At 59.6% G+C, this 19,488-nt stretch overlaps 3 protein-coding genes across 3 annotated transcripts; all 3 read left to right on the forward strand.

The window, feature by feature from the left end:
- Nucleotides 1-498: 498 nt before the first annotated feature.
- LSCM1_06715 (uncharacterized protein) lies at nt 499-1,914 on the forward strand (the record flags this gene model as incomplete). The annotated part of the gene is made up of 1 exon (XM_067324125.1): nt 499-1,914. One exon carries the CDS (start codon nt 499-501, stop codon nt 1,912-1,914), a length of 1,416 nt encoding a protein of 471 aa, XP_067179472.1.
- Nucleotides 1,915-6,792: 4,878 nt separating this feature from the next.
- LSCM1_06716 (uncharacterized protein) lies at nt 6,793-8,157 on the forward strand (the record flags this gene model as incomplete). Its single annotated transcript, XM_067324126.1, has 1 exon — nt 6,793-8,157. The coding sequence occupies one exon, from the start codon at nt 6,793-6,795 to the stop codon at nt 8,155-8,157; it is 1,365 nt and encodes a 454-aa protein (XP_067179473.1).
- A 5,672-nt stretch (nt 8,158-13,829) lies between these two features.
- LSCM1_06717 (uncharacterized protein) lies at nt 13,830-18,635 on the forward strand (the record flags this gene model as incomplete). Its single annotated transcript, XM_067324127.1, has 1 exon — nt 13,830-18,635. The coding sequence occupies one exon, from the start codon at nt 13,830-13,832 to the stop codon at nt 18,633-18,635; it is 4,806 nt and encodes a 1,601-aa protein (XP_067179474.1).
- Nucleotides 18,636-19,488: the final 853 nt, after the last annotated feature.

Raw genomic sequence — 19,488 nt, forward strand, 5'->3', positions numbered from 1 at the left:
CCGCCACAAACTGCCATCTCCATTGCCCCTCTTATTTTATTACCCCCCCCCTGAGACCCATTAGTCACGTGCTCTCTCTGCCCCTTGAATTTAGTCTGCAGCGTCTCCTCTTTGGTGTTTCTGCCGCTGTCTATGTGTGTGTGCGCGCGCCTCTGTAGGTCGATTCATCACCACTGCTGTAGCGCACGCATCTTCTCTGCCGCCCCTGGTCGTCATCCTCGTGTGCCTTTCCTTGCAGCTCTCTCACATCTCACTCCCTCTCCCCCTCCGTGTATTCCACCACCTTCGTTCCCGTCTAGCCAACACAGACTCGCCGGCCTGCGGGGCATTTCTCATTAAGAACGACGTCACCGACGAAAACATAAAAACGAAACCCATTCTGTTACGCCTTTCCTCCCTCCCCTCCCCCTCCCTTCTTGGTGCCCCTCTCTTTCGCCGCCCTCTACTCCTTTAGGGTGCTCCCTTGTCTGTCCCCTCCCACAATCACCTCGTGCAACCATGCGCACTGTTCGCTGCGCCATCATCCGCGGCGCCGCCGGCCTCCGCACGGCATCGTCGACCGTAGTGAATGTGATGAAGGAGCAGATGCTGAGGCGCCATGTCGCCGACCAGGAGACGATCCGTAAGCTGAAAGGGGAGTATGGTAAGGAGAAGCTCTGTGACGCCACCGTCGACGCGGCGTACGGCGGTATGCGCGGCATCACCGGCCTCGTGTACGAGCCGTCGCTGCTTGACGCGGAGGAGGGCATTCGCTTCCGCGGCCTGACGATCACGGAGTGCCAGGAGAAACTGCCCAAGGCGCCGGGCGGCGTGGAGCCGCTTCCGGAGGCCATGTTCTGGCTGCTGATGACCGGTGAGGTGCCCACGACAGAGCAGGTATGCGCCCTGAACGCGGAGCTTCACCGCCGCGCCGACCCCGAGGCGATCGCCGCTGCGCAGAAGGTGATCAAGGCGCTGCCGGTGAACGCGCACCCGATGACGGCGTTCAGCACGGGCGTGCTTGCGCTGCAGACCTACTCGAAGTTCGCGGCAGCCTATGCGGCGGGCAAGTCGAACAAGAAGACATACTGGGAGTACGCGCTGGAAGATGCGCTGGACATGCTGGCGCGCACGCCGGCGGTGGCGGCGATGATCTACAACCGGGCGACAAAGGGTCAGACGGAGGTGGCGGCACCGAGCAACAGTGAGCTCGACTGGGCGGCGAACTTCGCGAGCATGCTGGGCTTCAAGGAGAAGGAGTTCTGGGAATGCATGCGGCTGTACCTTTCCGTTCACGTCGACCACGAGGGCGGCAACGTGTCGGCGCACACAACGACGCTGGTTGCGTCGGCGCTAAGTGATCCCTACCTTGCCTTCAGCGCAGGCCTGAACGGTCTGGCTGGGCCGCTGCATGGGTTGGCGAACCAAGAGGTCCTCAAGTACTTGATGAGCATGCAGGAGCGCGTGAAGGCGGACGGCGTGGACATGAAAGACGAGGCAGCACTGGAGGCGGCTCTGACGAAGCACACGTGGGCGCTGCTCAACTCGGGTCAGGTGGTGCCCGGCTACGGCCACGCAGTGCTGCGCAAGGTGGACCCGCGCTACACCTGCCAGCGCAACTTCTGTCTGCGCCACCGCTTCGATGACGACCTGTTCAAGCTGGTCGAAGCAGTCTACAAGATCATGCCCGGCATTCTGACGGAGCACGGCAAGACCAAGAATCCCTACCCCAACGTCGACGCGCACTCGGGCGTGCTTCTACAGCACTACGGGCTGACGGAGCAGGACTGCTACCCGGTTCTGTTCGGCCTGTCGCGTCAGATGGGCGTCATGGCCGCCGTCGTCTGGGACCGCCTGCAGGGCCGCCCACTCGAGCGTCCGAAGTCGATCACGACGGAGATGCTTGCGCAGAAGTACCTGCGCACCTCTCAGTAGCACAGCGTGTAACAATGTGGAAGCGAGCGTCTCCATCTGAGCAGTCGTGAGGAAGAAGACTGGGGCCGACAGCCGAGCTTCTTGTCGTTGGGGTCTCCGCCTCCCCTCGATTTGCAGGGTGCTATCTCTGCTCTGCAGTTTTTTTTCTTCACCCCAGAGCTGCAGGCGTGAAGGGCAGCGACGGTACCTAACCGCATATTCGGCACTGCGCAGAAGGAGATGCGATCCCGCGCGTCACTTCACGCAAGGCGAGTCAATCTGAAGAGGCGGGTCGGGTGTGGTTCGAGGCGTCGCACGCAGTAGCCGATGGAAAGGATGGGTGAAGGTGAAGGTCTTGGGAATGGGCTGCTGGAAGAAACGACCTATCACAATGTGGGACGGCTCTACATGCACTCGTCCGTCGTTGAAGAGAAAAAGTGCTCCTTGCGCTGTGGCGTACGAATGTATACATACATGCATATGTATTTAGGTCTCTGTGTGTGTGTATGTGTGTCTTCCGCTTTCTGTCCCTCTCGCTCTCTCTCTCTCGCTCGCTCGCTCGCCCTCTGCCACGCGCGATCCTCAGCCTCTCCGTCGTCCTTTTTCTTATATATAAATATATTGTATTGCTTCATCTTTATATCTCTTCCTCTTTTGCGCTTCCTGCTCCAGCGCCTTCGCTTTACCCCCCTCCCTCTCCCCCTCCCCTTCAGACACACAGGCGCGCGCACACACAAATCTTACCTACGCTCTCATCTGTTTACCATCAGCTCTCCTACACGCTGTTCATGCCAACAGGGGACGACGCCGCTCTATGCTCATCTCCTTTACCGCACCGCGGCAGGCGCCCTAATGCATTTCACCCGTATTTTATAGGAAGTAGCGGAGGGAAACGAAGAGGGCGAGCCGAGAGGGCACCCCGCCCACCCCACCACCACCTTCTTAACCCCTTTACCCCCCCCGCTCTCACACACGCACGCACACATACCTATACGCACATACATACACTCAAAGGCGTAAGAAGTAAACGGTACACGGATGCTTCAACTTCTTTTTCGGTTAGGCTTCTCATATTGGAGCTATCGGCTCCGCTTTGCTGTGAGCGGGCTGCCCAATCCCTTCTACCCCACTCCCCTTTTCATCGGCTCGCCCCTCCCCCCGCCCCACCCACCCTCTCCTCCTGTCAGAGCCGTTTTTTTTTTTTGATATCTCCGTTGTACTGGATCGAGAGCGGCTCGCTTCATTTGTTTTTTTTGTTGTTCGTTCGTTTGTGAGCCCCTTCCGGACACCAAATCTTGCGCATCAATGCCGCGCATTGGTGGGCGTGAGCCTTTGAATATATGCACGAATGCGCGTCACCCGTCGATGGATCGCGTGGCCAACGAGAGCAGACCCCCACACACACACACACATACACACACATTTTTTTGCGTGCCGCAGCCTTCACGCTCTCTGTTACTCTTTGCGTATGCAGGGGAGGGAAGGAAAGGGGGCTGTAAAGTTGTCGGGGAAGAGCAGGACGGGACGAACAGAGAGAAGAGCGCGAGAGGCCAGCATGGCGGTGATGAGAGAACCTGCGTAGGTCGTTTCCAGTCAGAGCACTGCTTTTACTCAGGTGAGATGATGTATCTATGCAGGCTTGACTCGGCAATGCTGGCCCCTAACTCGCTCCCAAAGAATCTTTGCTCTGCGAGGGACACCGCGGCAGAGGGCGCAACAACAACAAAAAGAAAGCGATGAGGGCGTGAAGGCAAAGAACTGATAAGAAAAGCCAAGGGGAATGGCATTGGTGTGCCTCAGGAGCGCCACTGCGACCTTTTCTTGCGTTCATCGTGCATCAGCATCATCACCGCCCTTTCCATGTCTCTGCTTCTGTGCAGCGTGCTTTTGTGGGCTTCGAAAGCCATACGCAACACAATGGGAAAAAAGATAGCAGGGCGAGGGTGTGAGGCGCAGAGGACGCGATGTGTGCCACTCCTTCAATCACCTTGTCTTCTTCGCTTTCGCCTCTCTGCGTGCGTGTGCGCATGTTTCAAAGGAACAATGACAATAATAGTGGCTGTGGTTGCACATCTGGCGGTGATGGGAACGGTGGCGTGGCGTACAGCAACGGAGAACTAAAGAGGCGCGCGTCGTCTTGTCTCAGCTCCGTCTATCTGCCCGTCTCTCTCTCTCCCTAATGTACTCATGCTCTTTGTTGCTGAGCAGGTGTAAGAGGCATCCACTTTTTTTTCTCGTTGCTCTCCTCCTATCGCGCTCCACGTGGAAGTGTCGACTCACAGGTGCACTTGCACGCAAAGTCAGAGAGACAGAGACAGAAAGGCATAAACGGGTGCGTGCACACGCAGGAAAAAATGCGTATGAATCGGCTTGTGTTCATGTGAGTATTGGGCAAGACAGAGAGGAGAGGAGAGCTGCAGAGACGGGGTCCCTCTTTGCTCTACCGTCTGCGCCCAACTCTGCTCCGCGTCTTAGTGTAGGTGCGCACGTAGGTACTTAGGATAGAGAGATGGTGACTGCGCACGTTCAGCTCGAAGTTGTGTGCACGCCTGTGTACGTCAGCTCCTTTTTTTTTTGCATTATTATGCGCTTCCCGTCCCCTCCCCTCTCCCGTTCTCTGTTCTTCTTCACACTCCCTATTGCCGCTCCCCTCCGAACACTCTCCTCTCCCTCTTTTTATTTTGCGTTGGGAGGGGGGCTCCCTCGTTCGTCCGTATGTTGGGCCTCTCAACCCCCTCGCTCACTCCCTGTCTCCTTCCCATTCCATCGCGCCTTTGGGCCCTATGTGATTCAAGTACGTAAACCCCTCCGCCACCATAGCAGTGCCTCCCCCCTTCCCCCACCCCACCCTCTGCCATTCTATGCGCCATCTTCCCTCCTCCTCTCTCGCCACCCCACACCTCTTTCACCTCCCATCGACATGCAAGTGCGGGAGAAGGGAAAGACACGCAGAGCGGCATCTGTGCTCATGGACGCGCTTGTTCGCATGTAGAAGAGTGAGAGTGAGTCCAAGATAGGGGCAGTAAGAAGGGGTGGGAGGGGTTCGTAGTAGCCATCCCTCACACCCAGTCATGCCGCTCTTTCTTGTCCGCTCATGCGCGCCGAGCACCACCTTTCCTGTAAGTATGTGAGAGCATGTGTGCCCCTCTCCCCTCCTCTCTCAGCTCGTTCTCTTCGATTTGTTTCCCCAAGGGAAAAAGAGAAGATACACAGAAAGGGGGAGGGGTGGATGCCACACATGTTCACAAAATGTCGCCCCCCCCACACACACACACGCACACACAGACACAGAGGGGCACGGCTCGGCGCCTCTCTCGGCGGGGTGTGTCAGGGTGGCTATGGACGGCCCCTTTTTTCTTTTTTTCTGTTGCTGTGTGGGGCCGGCTAGGGAGGGAACATTTTTTGTGTGTTTATGCCTTCTCTACTCCGCTGCCTCACAAAAGAGTGAAGAAGCACAGAAATCGTATTCCTCACTGAAAACAAAAACGAACTTGCAAAGGGCAGCGATGAGGGCGCCGTCTCCCCACCACCACCACACTTACACTCCCATTGCCCTGTCGCCGCAGGCAGCTTCCCCCGTGGTCGCTGCTGGAGTGAGGGCGTGTCTCCGTGACGTGTATGCAGGTGGGCAGCCTCAGCAGGGTGCGAGACACGGTTTGGTTTCGCTCCTGCCACCAACCCTCCCCACCCTCAGCACATCATTCGTCGCTCTGCTTTGGCGGCACTGCGTGCCTTTGCAGTTCGGCGTGTCTCTGTGTGTGTTTGGATTCGAGAAGATGCAGCGACTAGGGCGCTCCTAGCAGAGAAAGCTGGGCGATGCTTCTCCCCACCACGTCCAGCCATGCGCGCCGAGTGCATCACGGGAGAATTCTGTGTGCCCTAAAGGTGCTGCATATCCGCTCCACCCTCTCGCCGGCAGACACACACACACACGCCACCAGACACCTCTGCATCCGTACTCCCGCTGTCGTGGCCCTTGCGGTCTCTTCCGTGCACCTTTTCGGTACTTTGGTGAAAGTGTGCGTGCGTGCGTGCGTGCGTGCGTGTGTGTGTGTACGTGTCGGAGGACACATGGCGACCGGACTACGTCCTTCTCTTCATCCGCATCCCTCATTTTTGCCTCTCTTTCTCTTCTGTGGCACACGATTTGCTCGGGTGCCGTGTACTCCACCTCCCCCACCCCACCCCACCCGCCCGCCCGTGCGTTTACTTTTCCCACCCCATCACCACCCCGCATACACATGTGCGCGCCTACCGATACGCACACCCATGCATACGTGCACGCATGCGCAGAAGTTGCTTCACCATTTACGCGCTCGACCTTCCTCACTCCCTTTTGACCCTTTGCCTCGTCCTTTGCTCATCGTTCACTTCTCCCCCCCTCCCTCCCCTTCCCCCTTTTTTCTCCTCTTCTCTCTCGCTGTCGCGCGTCTTTTCTTTCGTTCAAATTCCTCCGTTTAATTGTTTTCCGTCGCGTGCGTGTGTGTGCGTTTGTGCTCCCTCTCCTCTTCTTTGCTGTGCTCTCTCCTATTTGCACTTCCGTTGGTGCTTTGCCAGCCCCTCCGGTCCATTGAATTCGCCGTCTTCCCACACCCGCTCCTCCTCCTCGTCCCCCCCACACACACACACCCTCCTTCTTCGCGTGGGCGCCAGTAAAGCTGCTACACCCCATCCACAGACGGCTCTTTCGCACCGCTTCTCTGAGCCCCTTTGCACTGAATCCTCCACTAGACTGGCAGCCTTTCCGCCCCGTAGCCCAGAGTGGCAGCACTTCCTTATCTCGACAACAGACCCCCCCGCCCCGCACCTCAGCCGTCCACGAACGCTTAAAAGCACATCGCGCAACTCTACGCACTGTTCGCTGCGCCATCATCCGCGGCACCGGCCGGCCTCCTAACAATGTCCTCCTCCGTAGTGAATGTGATGAAGGAGCAGATGCTGAGGCGCCATGTCGCCGACCAGGAGACGATCCGTAAGCTGAAAGGGGAGTATGGTAAGGAGAAGCTCTGTGACGCCACCGTCGACGCGGCGTACGGCGGTATGCGCGGCATCACCGGCCTCGTGTACGAGCCGTCGCTGCTTGACGCGGAGGAGGGCATTCGCTTCCGCGGCCTGACGATCACGGAGTGCCAGGAGAAACTGCCCAAGGCGCCGGGCGGCGTGGAGCCGCTTCCGGAGGCCATGTTCTGGCTGCTGATGACCGGTGAGGTGCCCACGACAGAGCAGGTATGCGCCCTGAACGCGGAGCTTCACCGCCGCGCCGACCCCGAGGCGATCGCCGCTGCGCAGAAGGTGATCAAGGCGCTGCCGGTGAACGCGCACCCGATGACGGCGTTCAGCACGGGCGTGCTTGCGCTGCAGACCTACTCGAAGTTCGCGGCAGCCTATGCGGCGGGCAAGTCGAACAAGAAGACATACTGGGAGTACGCGCTGGAAGATGCGCTGGACATGCTGGCGCGCACGCCGGCGGTGGCGGCGATGATCTACAACCGGGCGACAAAGGGTCAGACGGAGGTGGCGGCACCGAGCAACAGTGAGCTCGACTGGGCGGCGAACTTCGCGAGCATGCTGGGCTTCAAGGAGAAGGAGTTCTGGGAATGCATGCGGCTGTACCTTTCCGTTCACGTCGACCACGAGGGCGGCAACGTGTCGGCGCACACAACGACGCTGGTTGCGTCGGCGCTAAGTGATCCCTACCTTGCCTTCAGCGCAGGCCTGAACGGTCTGGCTGGGCCGCTGCATGGGTTGGCGAACCAAGAGGCACTGAACTTTCTGATGAGCATGCAGGAGCGCGTGAAGGCGGACGGCGTGGACATGAAAGACGAGGCAGCACTGGAGGCGGCTCTGACGAAGCACACGTGGGCGCTGCTCAACTCGGGTCAGGTGGTGCCCGGCTACGGCCACGCAGTGCTGCGCAAGGTGGACCCGCGCTACACCTGTCTGCGCAACTTCTGTCTGCGCCACCGCTTCGATGACGACCTGTTCAAGCTGGTCGAAGCAGTCTACAAGATCATGCCCGGCATTCTGACGGAGCACGGCAAGACCAAGAATCCCTACCCCAACGTCGACGCGCACTCGGGCGTGCTTCTACAGCACTACGGGCTGACGGAGCAGGACTGCTACCCGGTTCTGTTCGGCCTGTCGCATCAGATGGGCGTCATGGCCGCCGTCGTCTGGGACCGCCTGCAGGGCCGCCCACTCGAGCGTCCGAAGTCGATCACGACGGAGATGCTTGCGCAGAAGTACCTGCGCACCTCTCAGTAGGCCAGAGAAATGGACGTCAAAAAGCCTTGGTGCGCAAGCGATAAGTTCAAGCGACGCCTGAATGGGAGGCATCGAGTGAGTATGCGTGCGAAGAAGAGGCGGCAATGTTGCAGGAGCCAACGCGGTTAGGTCTGCTTCGGCGCTGCATGGCAGCCATCCACCCTTTACCCATTTTTTCTCTGCGCCGATGGTGTCGGCGGACGGGCAGTGCGAACGCATGTCGGACTGCGTTGTTGTCTCATCGTCGCCATTGCGCTCGCTGAACGGCGCCGTCACTGGATTGCTCACCAGCCCGATAAACCGGGCGGGTCAGAGGTGGGGGATCACGCGGCGAGGATGAGGTATCAAAGGAAGGCACGTATTCAAGCCTGCTCTTTGGCGCTGGCCTCTCTCTGACTGACTCTTTGGGCAGTGGGTGGAGCGTAAATTGTAGACGGTGAAAGCTGTGCAGGCTTCCGCCGCTCTCCACACGACTCCTCCCCTCATTCCGCACTACGAAGCTCACAAGCCGCCGGTCGTGCAGCCGCTGTCTCCATTGCTCAGGAGCCTCAAGCGCGGTATTCGCATGTGTGTGTGTATGTGTCTGTTGCCATAACTTTACAACCAATGCCGCACCTCGAAGTTGCCGTATTCAGCATGACCTTGGCCTTTCACCGCGAGCCCACTCTCAGCTGCCCTTCCCGCACCCCTCCCCCCCCACTGCCCCTGTCCTCTGAGTCCCCACCTCGACGAAGGACGGACAAGGGGTGTTCAACGAAAAAGGCTAGAGGGGCACGCGCAAGTAATTCACTGCACCTAGTGAAACAGCATGCGCGCGCATGCAGCGACGCAATGACTCATTCGCCGGCAGTGCCCTAGGCGGAAGCGTTCGCCGCACAGATCTTCATGCCGCCCCCCCGGCAGGGGTGCACACCGCTCTCACCTACGCCGCAGTCTCCTCTCTTTTGTGCAGCCTTTCACCTCGTGCCTGCCTGTGCATGTGGGCGTCGTTGTCAGCGATGCGGCTCCGTCTGAGGTGTCGGAGGTTCGGACTTTAAGGCTACGCGTTCGATTTTTTTTCCTCCTCTGCTTCTCTTCCGTTTGACATATTTTTCGTGAACTGTTTGTTCTCGGCGTACTGCTCCCTCGCCTTTTCTCCTCCCTCCTCCTTTTTCTTTCGCTCCCTGTTTGTCTGTCTGCCTGTCGCACGATGCGTCCCCTCCCATCGGTGATCCGGAGCGCTGCCCCTGTGTGGCGTCGTCATGTCCGCATGCTGCTGACCGTTCACACACTTATTTTTCCTCCCTCCCCTCCCTTAAGCGTGCCTCTCTCTCCCTCTGCGGGTCTGATCTTCACCTCTTCTGACTTCCCCTTTTTACCTCTGCTGATACGCTTACTTTTCTCCTTTTTCCCTATTCTACTTGGGCTTCTCAGCTTTTTTTTATGCTTCCCTCCCCCTCCGCCATGCTCCTCTCTGCAAGAGAAGGCACAACATGCGACCGACAAGACGGGATGAGAGAGAGACAAGTGGGGCGGGGAGACCATTCCTCAGATGCCCCTTGTGGGTGGCGCCATAGAGTCTGCGGACGGATCCCTCGGACGCGGTTGCGGGCTCCTCGGTGCCAGCGGGACAGGTCTGGGCCGATGCAGTGCCGCAGAGGCGTGCGGTGGTGATCGCGCTCGCACTAGCCCGCCGCGTGGCGTGCCAACGACTCGAGAAATACAGAGAGCGGCGAGAGCTCTCTGAGCGCAGGCAGATGCACATCTGCGGGGATGCCCCCTGCCGCCACGGGCTCACGGCAACGCCCCCTCCCTCTCTCTAGCATCGAGGGCAACCACAGAGGGAGACAGCGAGCCACAACACCCGCCCCCGAGCAGTACCCTGGACGCGGCCCACTTGCAGCATGGCATGCGGGGCACCCAAGTCCCGCTCAGCGCACGGCCGGCTCAGCGGCAACGTGCTAGGCGCCTAGGATAAAGCCGCAGCGCAGCAGCAGGGAGGGAGGGGGGTGAGCTGCTGGCCCTGTGCGGGCACACACACACATATATATATATTTATATGCATATATGCCGCGGTGTTCGTTGTCGGTGGCGGCATGGACACGTTGTTCTTCAACGTTCCTCTTCTATGTCATAGAGCATTAACGGAGCTCCGCCCTCCTCAGCCGGTCGCGTGCCCTATCCTGCGGCGCAAGGTGGCGGCTCCCCAGCAGTGGGCAGTGGGGGGCCGGGCTGGGGCGCAGTCGATTTGGTTTGGCGCGCGGCCTATGATGTAGACGGCATGGACGCGCTCACGGTCGCAGGGCGCTCCGGCGCAACGCAGGACCTGGTCGCCGACATCCGTGGCAATACGTCGCGCTGCTTTCCCCACGTGGTAGGCACTCGACTTGGCGATCACCGAAGAGGGTAGTTCGGTATTGGCAGCGGAGGGGGAAGGGGGGCACTAAGTCCTGGCACCACGCTGAGGTACCCCCCCGCCATTGGGTGGGGGGGGACAAACACGTGAAGAAGATTGGCACGTGTCGGTATGACAAGTCCGCTCTCTGCGGCAAAACTAAGGGAAAGGTGCAGAGAAGCCGGCGGAGCGAGACCAGAGGAGGGTGGTGAGCAAACGGTCGGACTTGTTGCAGCGCGTCACCGCAACCATCCGCCAAAGCTCCCTTTCTTCCCTCGTCGCGAGCCCTGCTTCGCCCCTCTTCTGTGTGCTTGTGTAGCTCTCTGTCTCTCTGTCTGTTCCGTTCCTCCCAAAACTCGGCCATCTCCTAACGTTTTTTTGCTTTTTTCTTAAACATCCTTATTGTACGCCCCCCCTTCCCTTCCTCCAGTTTGATATTGTGTGTGCGTGTCTGTGTGTGTGTGTGTCTGATCCTTTATTTCCCCCTCCCCTCCCTCCGTCCTTCTCTCCCAACGTCATTTCCCTTCACGACTTGCAAGCGAACAATAAGCCTCTCCCTCCCTCTTTCTCTCTTTCTCTTCCTTTGTTTACTGCCCTTTACGTGACGCCGTTCCTTCTGAGTGGGCGTCCGCGTGCGCATCTGTATGTCTGTCTTTCAGACACGTAAGTCTACTTTCGCTTGTTTCTATGTTGCTTCGCATCGGTTTCCCCTCCCTTCCCCTCCTCTCACTCGTACGCCAGAGTAGACACACACCCACACGCGCAAACATCCACATATGTAAATGTGTATGGAGGTGTGTTGGCTTCGCGTACACCGTCTTTGGTCGCTGCACCGTAAGGCTCTTTGCGTCGCCCTCTCTCTCTCCCTCTCTCCCTCCTCCCACTTTTCTGTGTGCTTGTTTGTGTGCTCTCTTCCGTTACTCTCTGTCGCGTTGGTGTGGCTTGCGGTTCTGATACTCACGCGCGCTTCCGCAGGCACCCCTCTCCTCTCCTCTCCTCTTCACCCCTTCCTCATCCCGCGCTTTTTCTTCTGTTTGGTGTGCAAGCTTCGCCTCTGTCTGGAGATGCACACACACACGCACACGCACACACAGACAGGCAGACAGAGAGAGGGAGGGAGAAGGAGAGACAGGCAGGCGCATAGAGACGCTTCAGTCTCTCTCTTCCTCATCGCTGTCAATGCGATCGGAAGCATGCAGGTGTGTGCGTTTGTGTGTCTTTGAATGTCTGTGTGCCTGTGCCTATGCGTGTGGGTGTGTGCGTGAGAGAGTGCGTGCGACACTGTCTAAAAGGGGTTCAGGGGAGGGGGCACACCTCTCTTTGTTGCTGCTTTCTCTTTGTGAGGCTGCAACTTTTGTTTTGGTTACATCATCTTCACTGTTCGCCGCCATTACAAACAAACGCACCCTCACCCCAACGCCACAGCACTCATCTTTCTCTTACTATTCGCCCTTCTCCTCACACAACGAGAGGGAGAAAGGGACGGAGACGGAGGTCTCTGCGCCCACCTCTCTCTCTTCTCCTCTTCTCGCGATACATTCGCCTGATGAGAAAAAAAGAAAAACTGAAGCGCCTGCGCATCCCGCCCACACGTACCTCTCCCCCTTCCCCCTCCCCAAGCGCGGGGCGAGCCGCAGTGCCCGGGTCATGATTGGGCGAAAGGAGGGGAGGGCACGTCACCTCACTTCATCAGCCCCCCGCGGCCTCAGCGGCTGGCGGTAAAGCGCCTCTCACGCGGAACAGTTGAAGTATAGCAGTACGCGCGGTTGATCATGAAAAGAGCTAAGTAAGTAAGGAAGCTCTTCGGAGGAAGACGCCCATGTCCGCGCTGCCCGTGTGCGCACATGCAGTCTCTTTTACTCTATCATTGCAACACCTTTCTTTCTCTGAATACCTGCTCCCCGCATGTTATCGAGGTGAGTGCTATCATCGTTTGTGCGTCGAGCGGGCCATCCTCCATGGAGCTCGGGCGACGCACGCGTACTAATGCGGACTCACGCACAGAGAAAAGAGCTATCGGCGCGCACGCGTATAACTTCACTTTGGAGCGCTTTATAGACCACATAGCTTGACAGAGGCCTCCTCTTGAGGCTTCGCACCTGTGCCGCAGTGCGCCTGAGAGTCGCTCGAGCACGAAAGTGGTCGAGAAGGGGAGCTTCTCTTTTCCACTCCGATCCGCCGCTGCTACGCATCGCGTATGCCCTCACCGAGTTGTGTGTTTCGGGCGCTCGCTTTTTCTTGAAGTGTGGTCTCGCATCAAGCAGTGGGGGAAAGGTTTGGGTGGGGAAGGGCGGGGGCAGCCGGCAGCCGCAGAGACTGAGAGCTGAAAGAAGTGCAACAGAAATGTTAGTACCCACAGAGAGTCCTGCCTGTTTACACCCAGCCAATCATCATCACGCACACACACAGCTGTCCTCTTCCCAGCGCCTTGAATCGAAGAGGAGATGCAATGAAAGGTGGGCCGCAGAGAGCGAGAGAGGGAGAATATGCGTGACGACGCTGTGGCTCGCGCGCCCGAAGTGCCACCCTCGCACACTCTGACCACCTCACACGTTCCTTGGATACCGCACACTCCTTTTTCTGCTCAGCTCGTTTGAGCGCTTCTCAGGACAGGGCAAGGAGTTATCGCGCTGGGATGTATCTCCGTGCATGCATGTGTCGGCACTCCTGCCTGCCCGCGACTCGGCTCCCCACCCTACCCGCCCTCTCCTCTCTTTTTTCCCTTGCCCACCAGCACCTCCTCCATCACCCCTCTTCCGCATTCCTATGCGCCACACCCTCTCCGCCTTGCCCCGTCCCCTTATCGAAAAGGCGAAAACAAGAGAGGGAGAGAGGGAGAAAAAGGGACCCTCGACGTGTGCGGGGCGGCATACACAAAGCACGCGGCGGTGTGCACGCACTCCTCTCTTTGTGACGCCGGCTGGCAGTGCTCTCTGCTTATTTCGTCTTTTTTTTGAGCTGCTCCCATCCGTCTTTAGGACGAAGCACGCACGCGCCGACACGGAGAAAGAAGTGAAGAGACGGCTGCGGATGCCTCCTCGCCTTCAGGGAGAGAGGCGGAAAGGGATTTGGTTGTGCCGATCTACACGCATGGAGCGGCGCTCTCATCACGCGCGCTGCCCATCGTAAACATCGAGGCACAGCCGTCTTCCTGTCCACTAATTCTCTTCCCCCGCCCCTCTGTCGGCCCTCATCGACGATGCGCTCCTCATCGACGCTGAATCGCTATAGAGGCGGGCGAATTTCCATCGGTGCCTTCACACGCGGGGGGCGGGGGCTCTTTGGCGCTCCTGGGCCAATGCACAGTGTCGCCACGCACGCATACAGTGCCTCAGAGCCTCTAAGCCCGGGGCGTTGCGCCACAAAGACAACGAAAGGTGATTCACATCTCCAGTCGCCGGCGTCTACTGGTCACGACAGCGATGATGCCGTCCGCGACGCCGATAACGCATTCTGCAGCTGGTCAATACACTCGGCCTTGCAGGCGGCCTACCCGCCTGTGCCCTTAGTAGCGTACTCCTTCAGACACCGCGCGCGCCTGATGCCACCTCGGCACTTCTGCCAAGACGATCTGCTTCCTGTGCTGACGAACGCCTGCGCCAATCGTTCACGAGTGCCACAGGGAGGAACGGCGGCAGCCTCCGTCAAGAGCGCTCGTGTCACATACTCGGGCGCCGACGATGGTGACAGCAGTGCCGCACTACGGCTGCTTTTGTGCGACATAGCAACTCTGCCATGGGCAGCTGGCTCACACCTCACTCTCGCCCTGAAGAGCGTGGCGATGTATGCCGATGGCGAGGTGGCGCGGTGGGGGCAGCTGGGGGCGGCTGGCGGGAAAGCAGATGGTGACGAGCTTAACCGAGTGTTGAATGCTACCCCAGAGTCAGCGAGTGTGGATGATAGGGCGACGGAGCCATCCCACTTCCCCTCCATCGCAACGGCGCCCTCTTCGCTCGCACACGCCGACGCGAGAAACGCGAACCAAGGCAGTACCAACCCCTTCTCGGGCACCGTCACTGCCGCTATCGATCATACGGGCAAGGCGGTGTGGAAGCCTTTCAGTGAGTACAGAACGCCACAAGCTTGCCTAGAGACGTCGGCACTCGCGCTGCGGTTGTTTGCCCTCGTGGGACTGGGACAGCGCGTGCCGCTGGTGGCTTTCGCCGCCGAGAAGGTGTGTGCTGTCGGTGTGGCACTCCCCTCCCGCAGAGGCCAGCGTTGCATCGGTCGAACCAGCACTGTGGTCGGCCAACAGTGCACAGACCTCCCCACGTGGCTTCCACCGCGCACGGCTGTGCATGAAATGTCAGTGGAGGTGTACGCGGAGCGCACTCCGTTGGTGCTGACGCGCGGCACCAACGCCCTGCAGCGGACACTTGGCGAAGCGCTTCATCTTATCACAGTGTGGTCGGCTGATCACCATTGCCGTTGCGCTGTGCATTGCTCAGCGTCACGGCAGCCCCCGCCCTCGCCACTTGCGGGCGGAGATCTACGATGGTGTATTTCTCCGCAGATACACCTCATCTGGAACGGGCGGTGCTGGGTAGAGGAGACAGACGTGCAGGTGGCTGAGATGGAAGAGCGCCTTCTCGACGCACTGGCCAGGGGCTGTGATGGCCAGGTATCGACTGCCACTGCTGGCGCAGCAGGATCAGCTCCGAGCAGGAGTCCCAGCAAGTGCGGCGCGGGTCGGTTAGCGGGGTCCCAGATGGGCTGGAAGGCGCACGACTCTTCGCATCCGCGGCTGTGGCTACCTACCCTGTGGTCTCCTGCCAGCAGTCACGCTTATATTTCGGCGCCTCTTTTTCGAGATGACGACAGTGTTGATGCAGAGACGGTTGCAGCGCTTGGCCGTCCAGGATGGGCTGCTCCCTCTTCCAGCAGCCCCTGCGAGGCTCGGAAGCACGTCAGGGAAGACTTACTAGTCACGGACGCAGCAGTAGCGGCACCTGCAGCAGCACCGGCGGCACTCGAAGACGACACACGGACACCGGGAACACTGCGCTGCTGCAAGTGGGTGTTGCGTTTGAGGAAGACATGGCTTGTCACTAGCCCCAATGTACGATCCTCTATCCTGGCTCGTGCGGATGCAGAGGCGCGAGCTGGCGCCTCTGCGCAACCGGCCCATGGCGATGCGGAGGCGAAGCCATTTGCGTCTCGGCCTGCTGCCGATCGCGGTGCTAGCGACAATCCGCGTACCCTCTCTTCGAGCCCGTACGCGCCAGTGCCCCTGAGGTACCCCAACTACGACCTGCTTTCCGGCTCACCGCTGGATTTGCACGAGTACAATGCTGCCGCCGTTAAGGCCCGACACACGGTCAGGGGCTCCCGCCCGTCCTCCTGCTGTTCCCCGACGCCGAGGCCCCCCAGGCAGTCGCTGATGCCTTCCGAATCGGCACAGCCGCCACCGGCGCGCGAGACGCACGACGGCAGGTCTCCTTATAAGGGCGACCCTTTCTTCCTGGCTGCTCTATCGCAGCAAGTCGGATGGGTTCGGCTATGTCCGGCCCGTGATCCACGCACGCTTCCAATAACCGCCTCGCCGGAATCGGCTTCGGTGGCTACCTCGGCCAGGGGACCGGTGTCTTGGCGGCTGCCTGAAGCACTGCGCAGCTGCTACACCATGCCCAGCTCCATCGCAAGTGTACCTCAGCGATGGCTCTGTAGTACAACGGCAGAAGGGCAGGTAGCTGCTTCCAGCACTGTTGTTGCCTCATCCACAGTGGGAGAGGAACATCTGGCGGCGTCGCTGCAGCCGCCCGCTGCGAGTGTGTCGGTGCCGCGTCAAGAATGGCGTGCAGGGTTCTTCCTACATGATGCCCCGCAGTGGTGGTGGCGCCAGGTCAGCGAATACGCGCACCGACGCCGGGCGGCGAAAAACATTAGCGACGAGACGCTTGCGATGTCGGTGCGGCTGACGCAGGAGCACGGTGCGGAGCGTGTCACGAGCTTGGAGGAGATCGTTCAGTTACTATCGTTTCTTCTGGAAGAGTGTGACGTTCCATCACCCCCGGTAAGCGCGCCCGGGGCGACGGCAGATTTGTCGCCCCTTGTCGAGCTGGCACCGAAGATGGCGGCCTTGCCGCCGCGGCTGTGCATACTTCAGCTCGCATCTGTCTCACCTATGCTGCGTCGCTCACGAAAATTAATCAGACGCGACGAGGGAGGCGAAGAGGAGGACGACTGCGGGACCGGGTCGGCCACGGAGGGTCTGCCGTTAGAGCTGCAGTGGTCTCTCGTGCCGGAAACGGCTACTGTAACAGTGAACACGTTCTTCTCTCTGCAGGACGTGGTAGACCGCGCTGGAGCCTCTGAGGAAGCGGCAGCTGCGCTGTCCACCCCCACGTCGGTAGGTCGCGTGATGCTGCTTTACCTCGAGGTCAAGGCGGCGCTGGAGATCCTGCGGCGAGTGACGCGTGCAGCGGCTTCATATGAAGACGCTGTCAATGACGCAGAAGGACCCTCGCCGCCTCCCTCCTCCTCCGCTTCCACCACCCGCGCCTGGTGGGAGCAGTTGAGTGCCTTCTACGAGGCCAACACGTTTCTGGCCAAAGAAGCTGCACCTTCTTCCGCAATCTCCACCACAGATGTAGGCCATGAAGGTGGCGGCGGCAGCGAGGTGGAGGTCAGCACCGCTGACAGGCACGGTGTTGACGCGCAAGAGGCCGTCGTATCAGCCTTCTGCCACCCTGCAGTTTCAGATGTTGTGCGGGCGTCTCTGCGGCTGATGCTGCTGTGCAGCGGGCCATCACAGCACCGCTACGAGAATGTCTCTCCCCCCATTACCCTCGGCAGTGGTGAAACTGAAAGCACGAAGGCTTCATCGGGTGCAGTGGCGGTGTGGTCTTGCAGGGACTACCATGCGCTGCTTCACACCGCATGGTTCGCAGTGACGCCTTCTGCGTCACCCTACTTGCGTAGCGAAGAGGCTGAGGAGGAATGGGATGAGCAACCGGCGCCGAATGATCGAGAGGGCAGCGCGGCGCGCGCGAAAAATGGAAGCTGCAGCTTATGTGCCATGTCGGCACTCACGCACGGCACAAACAGGGCAAGCATCTCCCGCTCCGCACCCGCACAGCCCATGCCCAGCAAAGGCACGCATGTTAAACACGGCAGCCCGTCCTGTGAGCAAGTCGCACAGAGGTCGTTATGCGTACCATACGGCGTGGACGCCTGCAAGTACGACGGAGACGGGTCGCGATGCGAGCCGCCTGCCGGCCCCAGAGACTGCGCTGTATCTCACAGCAGCCCACAACCAGAATCAAATACAGCGGAAGACTGGCGAGGTGTTCACCTCTGCCCTCTTAATGAACGCTCAGTCGTGGATCGCCGCATCCCCCTTGCACCCGACGACCCGCTAACGGCCGCCATTCAGACCCACAACGCACCTGGAAAATTTGGTGCGGAGTCGTCTGCGGATCTCGCCTTCGCCTCCTCCGCACGTGTAGCTCACCACAAAGGCAAACAGCACGGCGAAGAGGTTGGGGTGGACGACGTAACTCCACCGCCGCGCCAGCTGAGCAGCGCCAGACCACCAATTCCTGACGGTGAGGATTCGTCGTTCTCATGGCCTTTGGAAGACCGCACCGACAGCGCCTCGCCGGCGCCACCGGCGAACGTAATCGATTCCTTGATAGCGGAAGAACACAATCGGTTCGACCTTCAGTGGAAGCCGTGGCTGCAGTACCTGCCTCTGGTCGCCACGTGGGGAAACGGCAGGTTGCCCACGAGTGATTCGCTACCAGGGCCGCGAGTGCACGTCCCCAACGTGTTCCCCTTTGTGAAAGTATCGGCCGCTGCCGAATACTGCGTCGGCTGCCCTTTGAAAAAGAAGATCTCAGCCGGAGACAGCGGTGCCCACGTGAGTGTTGGAGCGTCCACCCCGCCAGCAGATGGAATGCCGTCAGATGGCGCTGTGGTTGTCCACGACCTGGGGCTTTGTGTGCTGCGTATAGCTCACACAGACGTATTTGTGAACGCCGCCAACTTGCTCTTCCGTGACGCTACCGACCCGGCGAGCCCATCGCTCTCGCATCGCAACTCACAGGAGAGGTCCAAGGAAAGAGCAGCAGTGTTCACGTCAGCGAACCAACAAGCAACGTGAGGCGTCAGCCCCACGCATCGGCAGAGTCGCTAACTGCGAACTGATTCCCAAAACGAGAGGCCGCTGGGCTTCCTGCAGTCCTTTCGGCCATGCCGCGCGCATACGAGCGCCTCTCCTTCAGGTACGCTCGCCTTTGCTGCCGCTCAGCTCAGCGTAACCGTTTTCGGAACGCGGACACAGACACATATTCACGACAACTGCTGTCCATCCTGCTACCGTTACGGAACTCCCACGAATCCACAAAACCAACCCGAAATAGAATCAGCCAACCCAGAGAGCCACCGTCATGCAACCCGCATTTAGGGTACTGCCGCCAACAACGAGCTCGTCCGCTTCCACCATGTGACGCCTACCGCATACGCCTTTTCTCCCACCCGTTTTTGGCGCTGCGGCCATACCAAAGTCCTCTTCGAGCCCCTCGCTTCGGCCATCGTCACCCTTTTCTAATGACTACCTTACCATCATCCCCTCCCCCCACCCACCCCCTGCCCCCTTATCGTACCCCATCCCGACCTGCGCGAGGAGAGCCGTAGCCGCTGCAACCCCCACCTGGTGGGATGCCGCGGGTGATACTTCTCCAAGAGTCCTGCCGCCACCGTCGCGCATGGGGGTCTTTACGTGCGTGCGTGTGTGTGTGTATGTGTATGTGTGTGTGTGTGTGTGTTTGGGCGCTTCAGCTGCGCTGCCGCGCGGGATGAGAGACATTCAACGGATCCCAATCAGAGCACTGTGCACTGAACACCCGTCCTGATGCTAATCCGCATAGCAGCGGCTGACGCGGCAACGCGGCCGGCCACTGGCAGGCTCTGTGATGTGCCGAGAGGAGTGGCTCAGCGGCCGCAGCGGAGGAGGA

The sequence above is a fragment of the Leishmania martiniquensis genome, chromosome 18 (genome assembly GCF_017916325.1).
Source record: "Leishmania martiniquensis isolate LSCM1 chromosome 18, whole genome shotgun sequence".
Classification (NCBI taxonomy): domain Eukaryota; phylum Euglenozoa; class Kinetoplastea; order Trypanosomatida; family Trypanosomatidae; genus Leishmania; species Leishmania martiniquensis.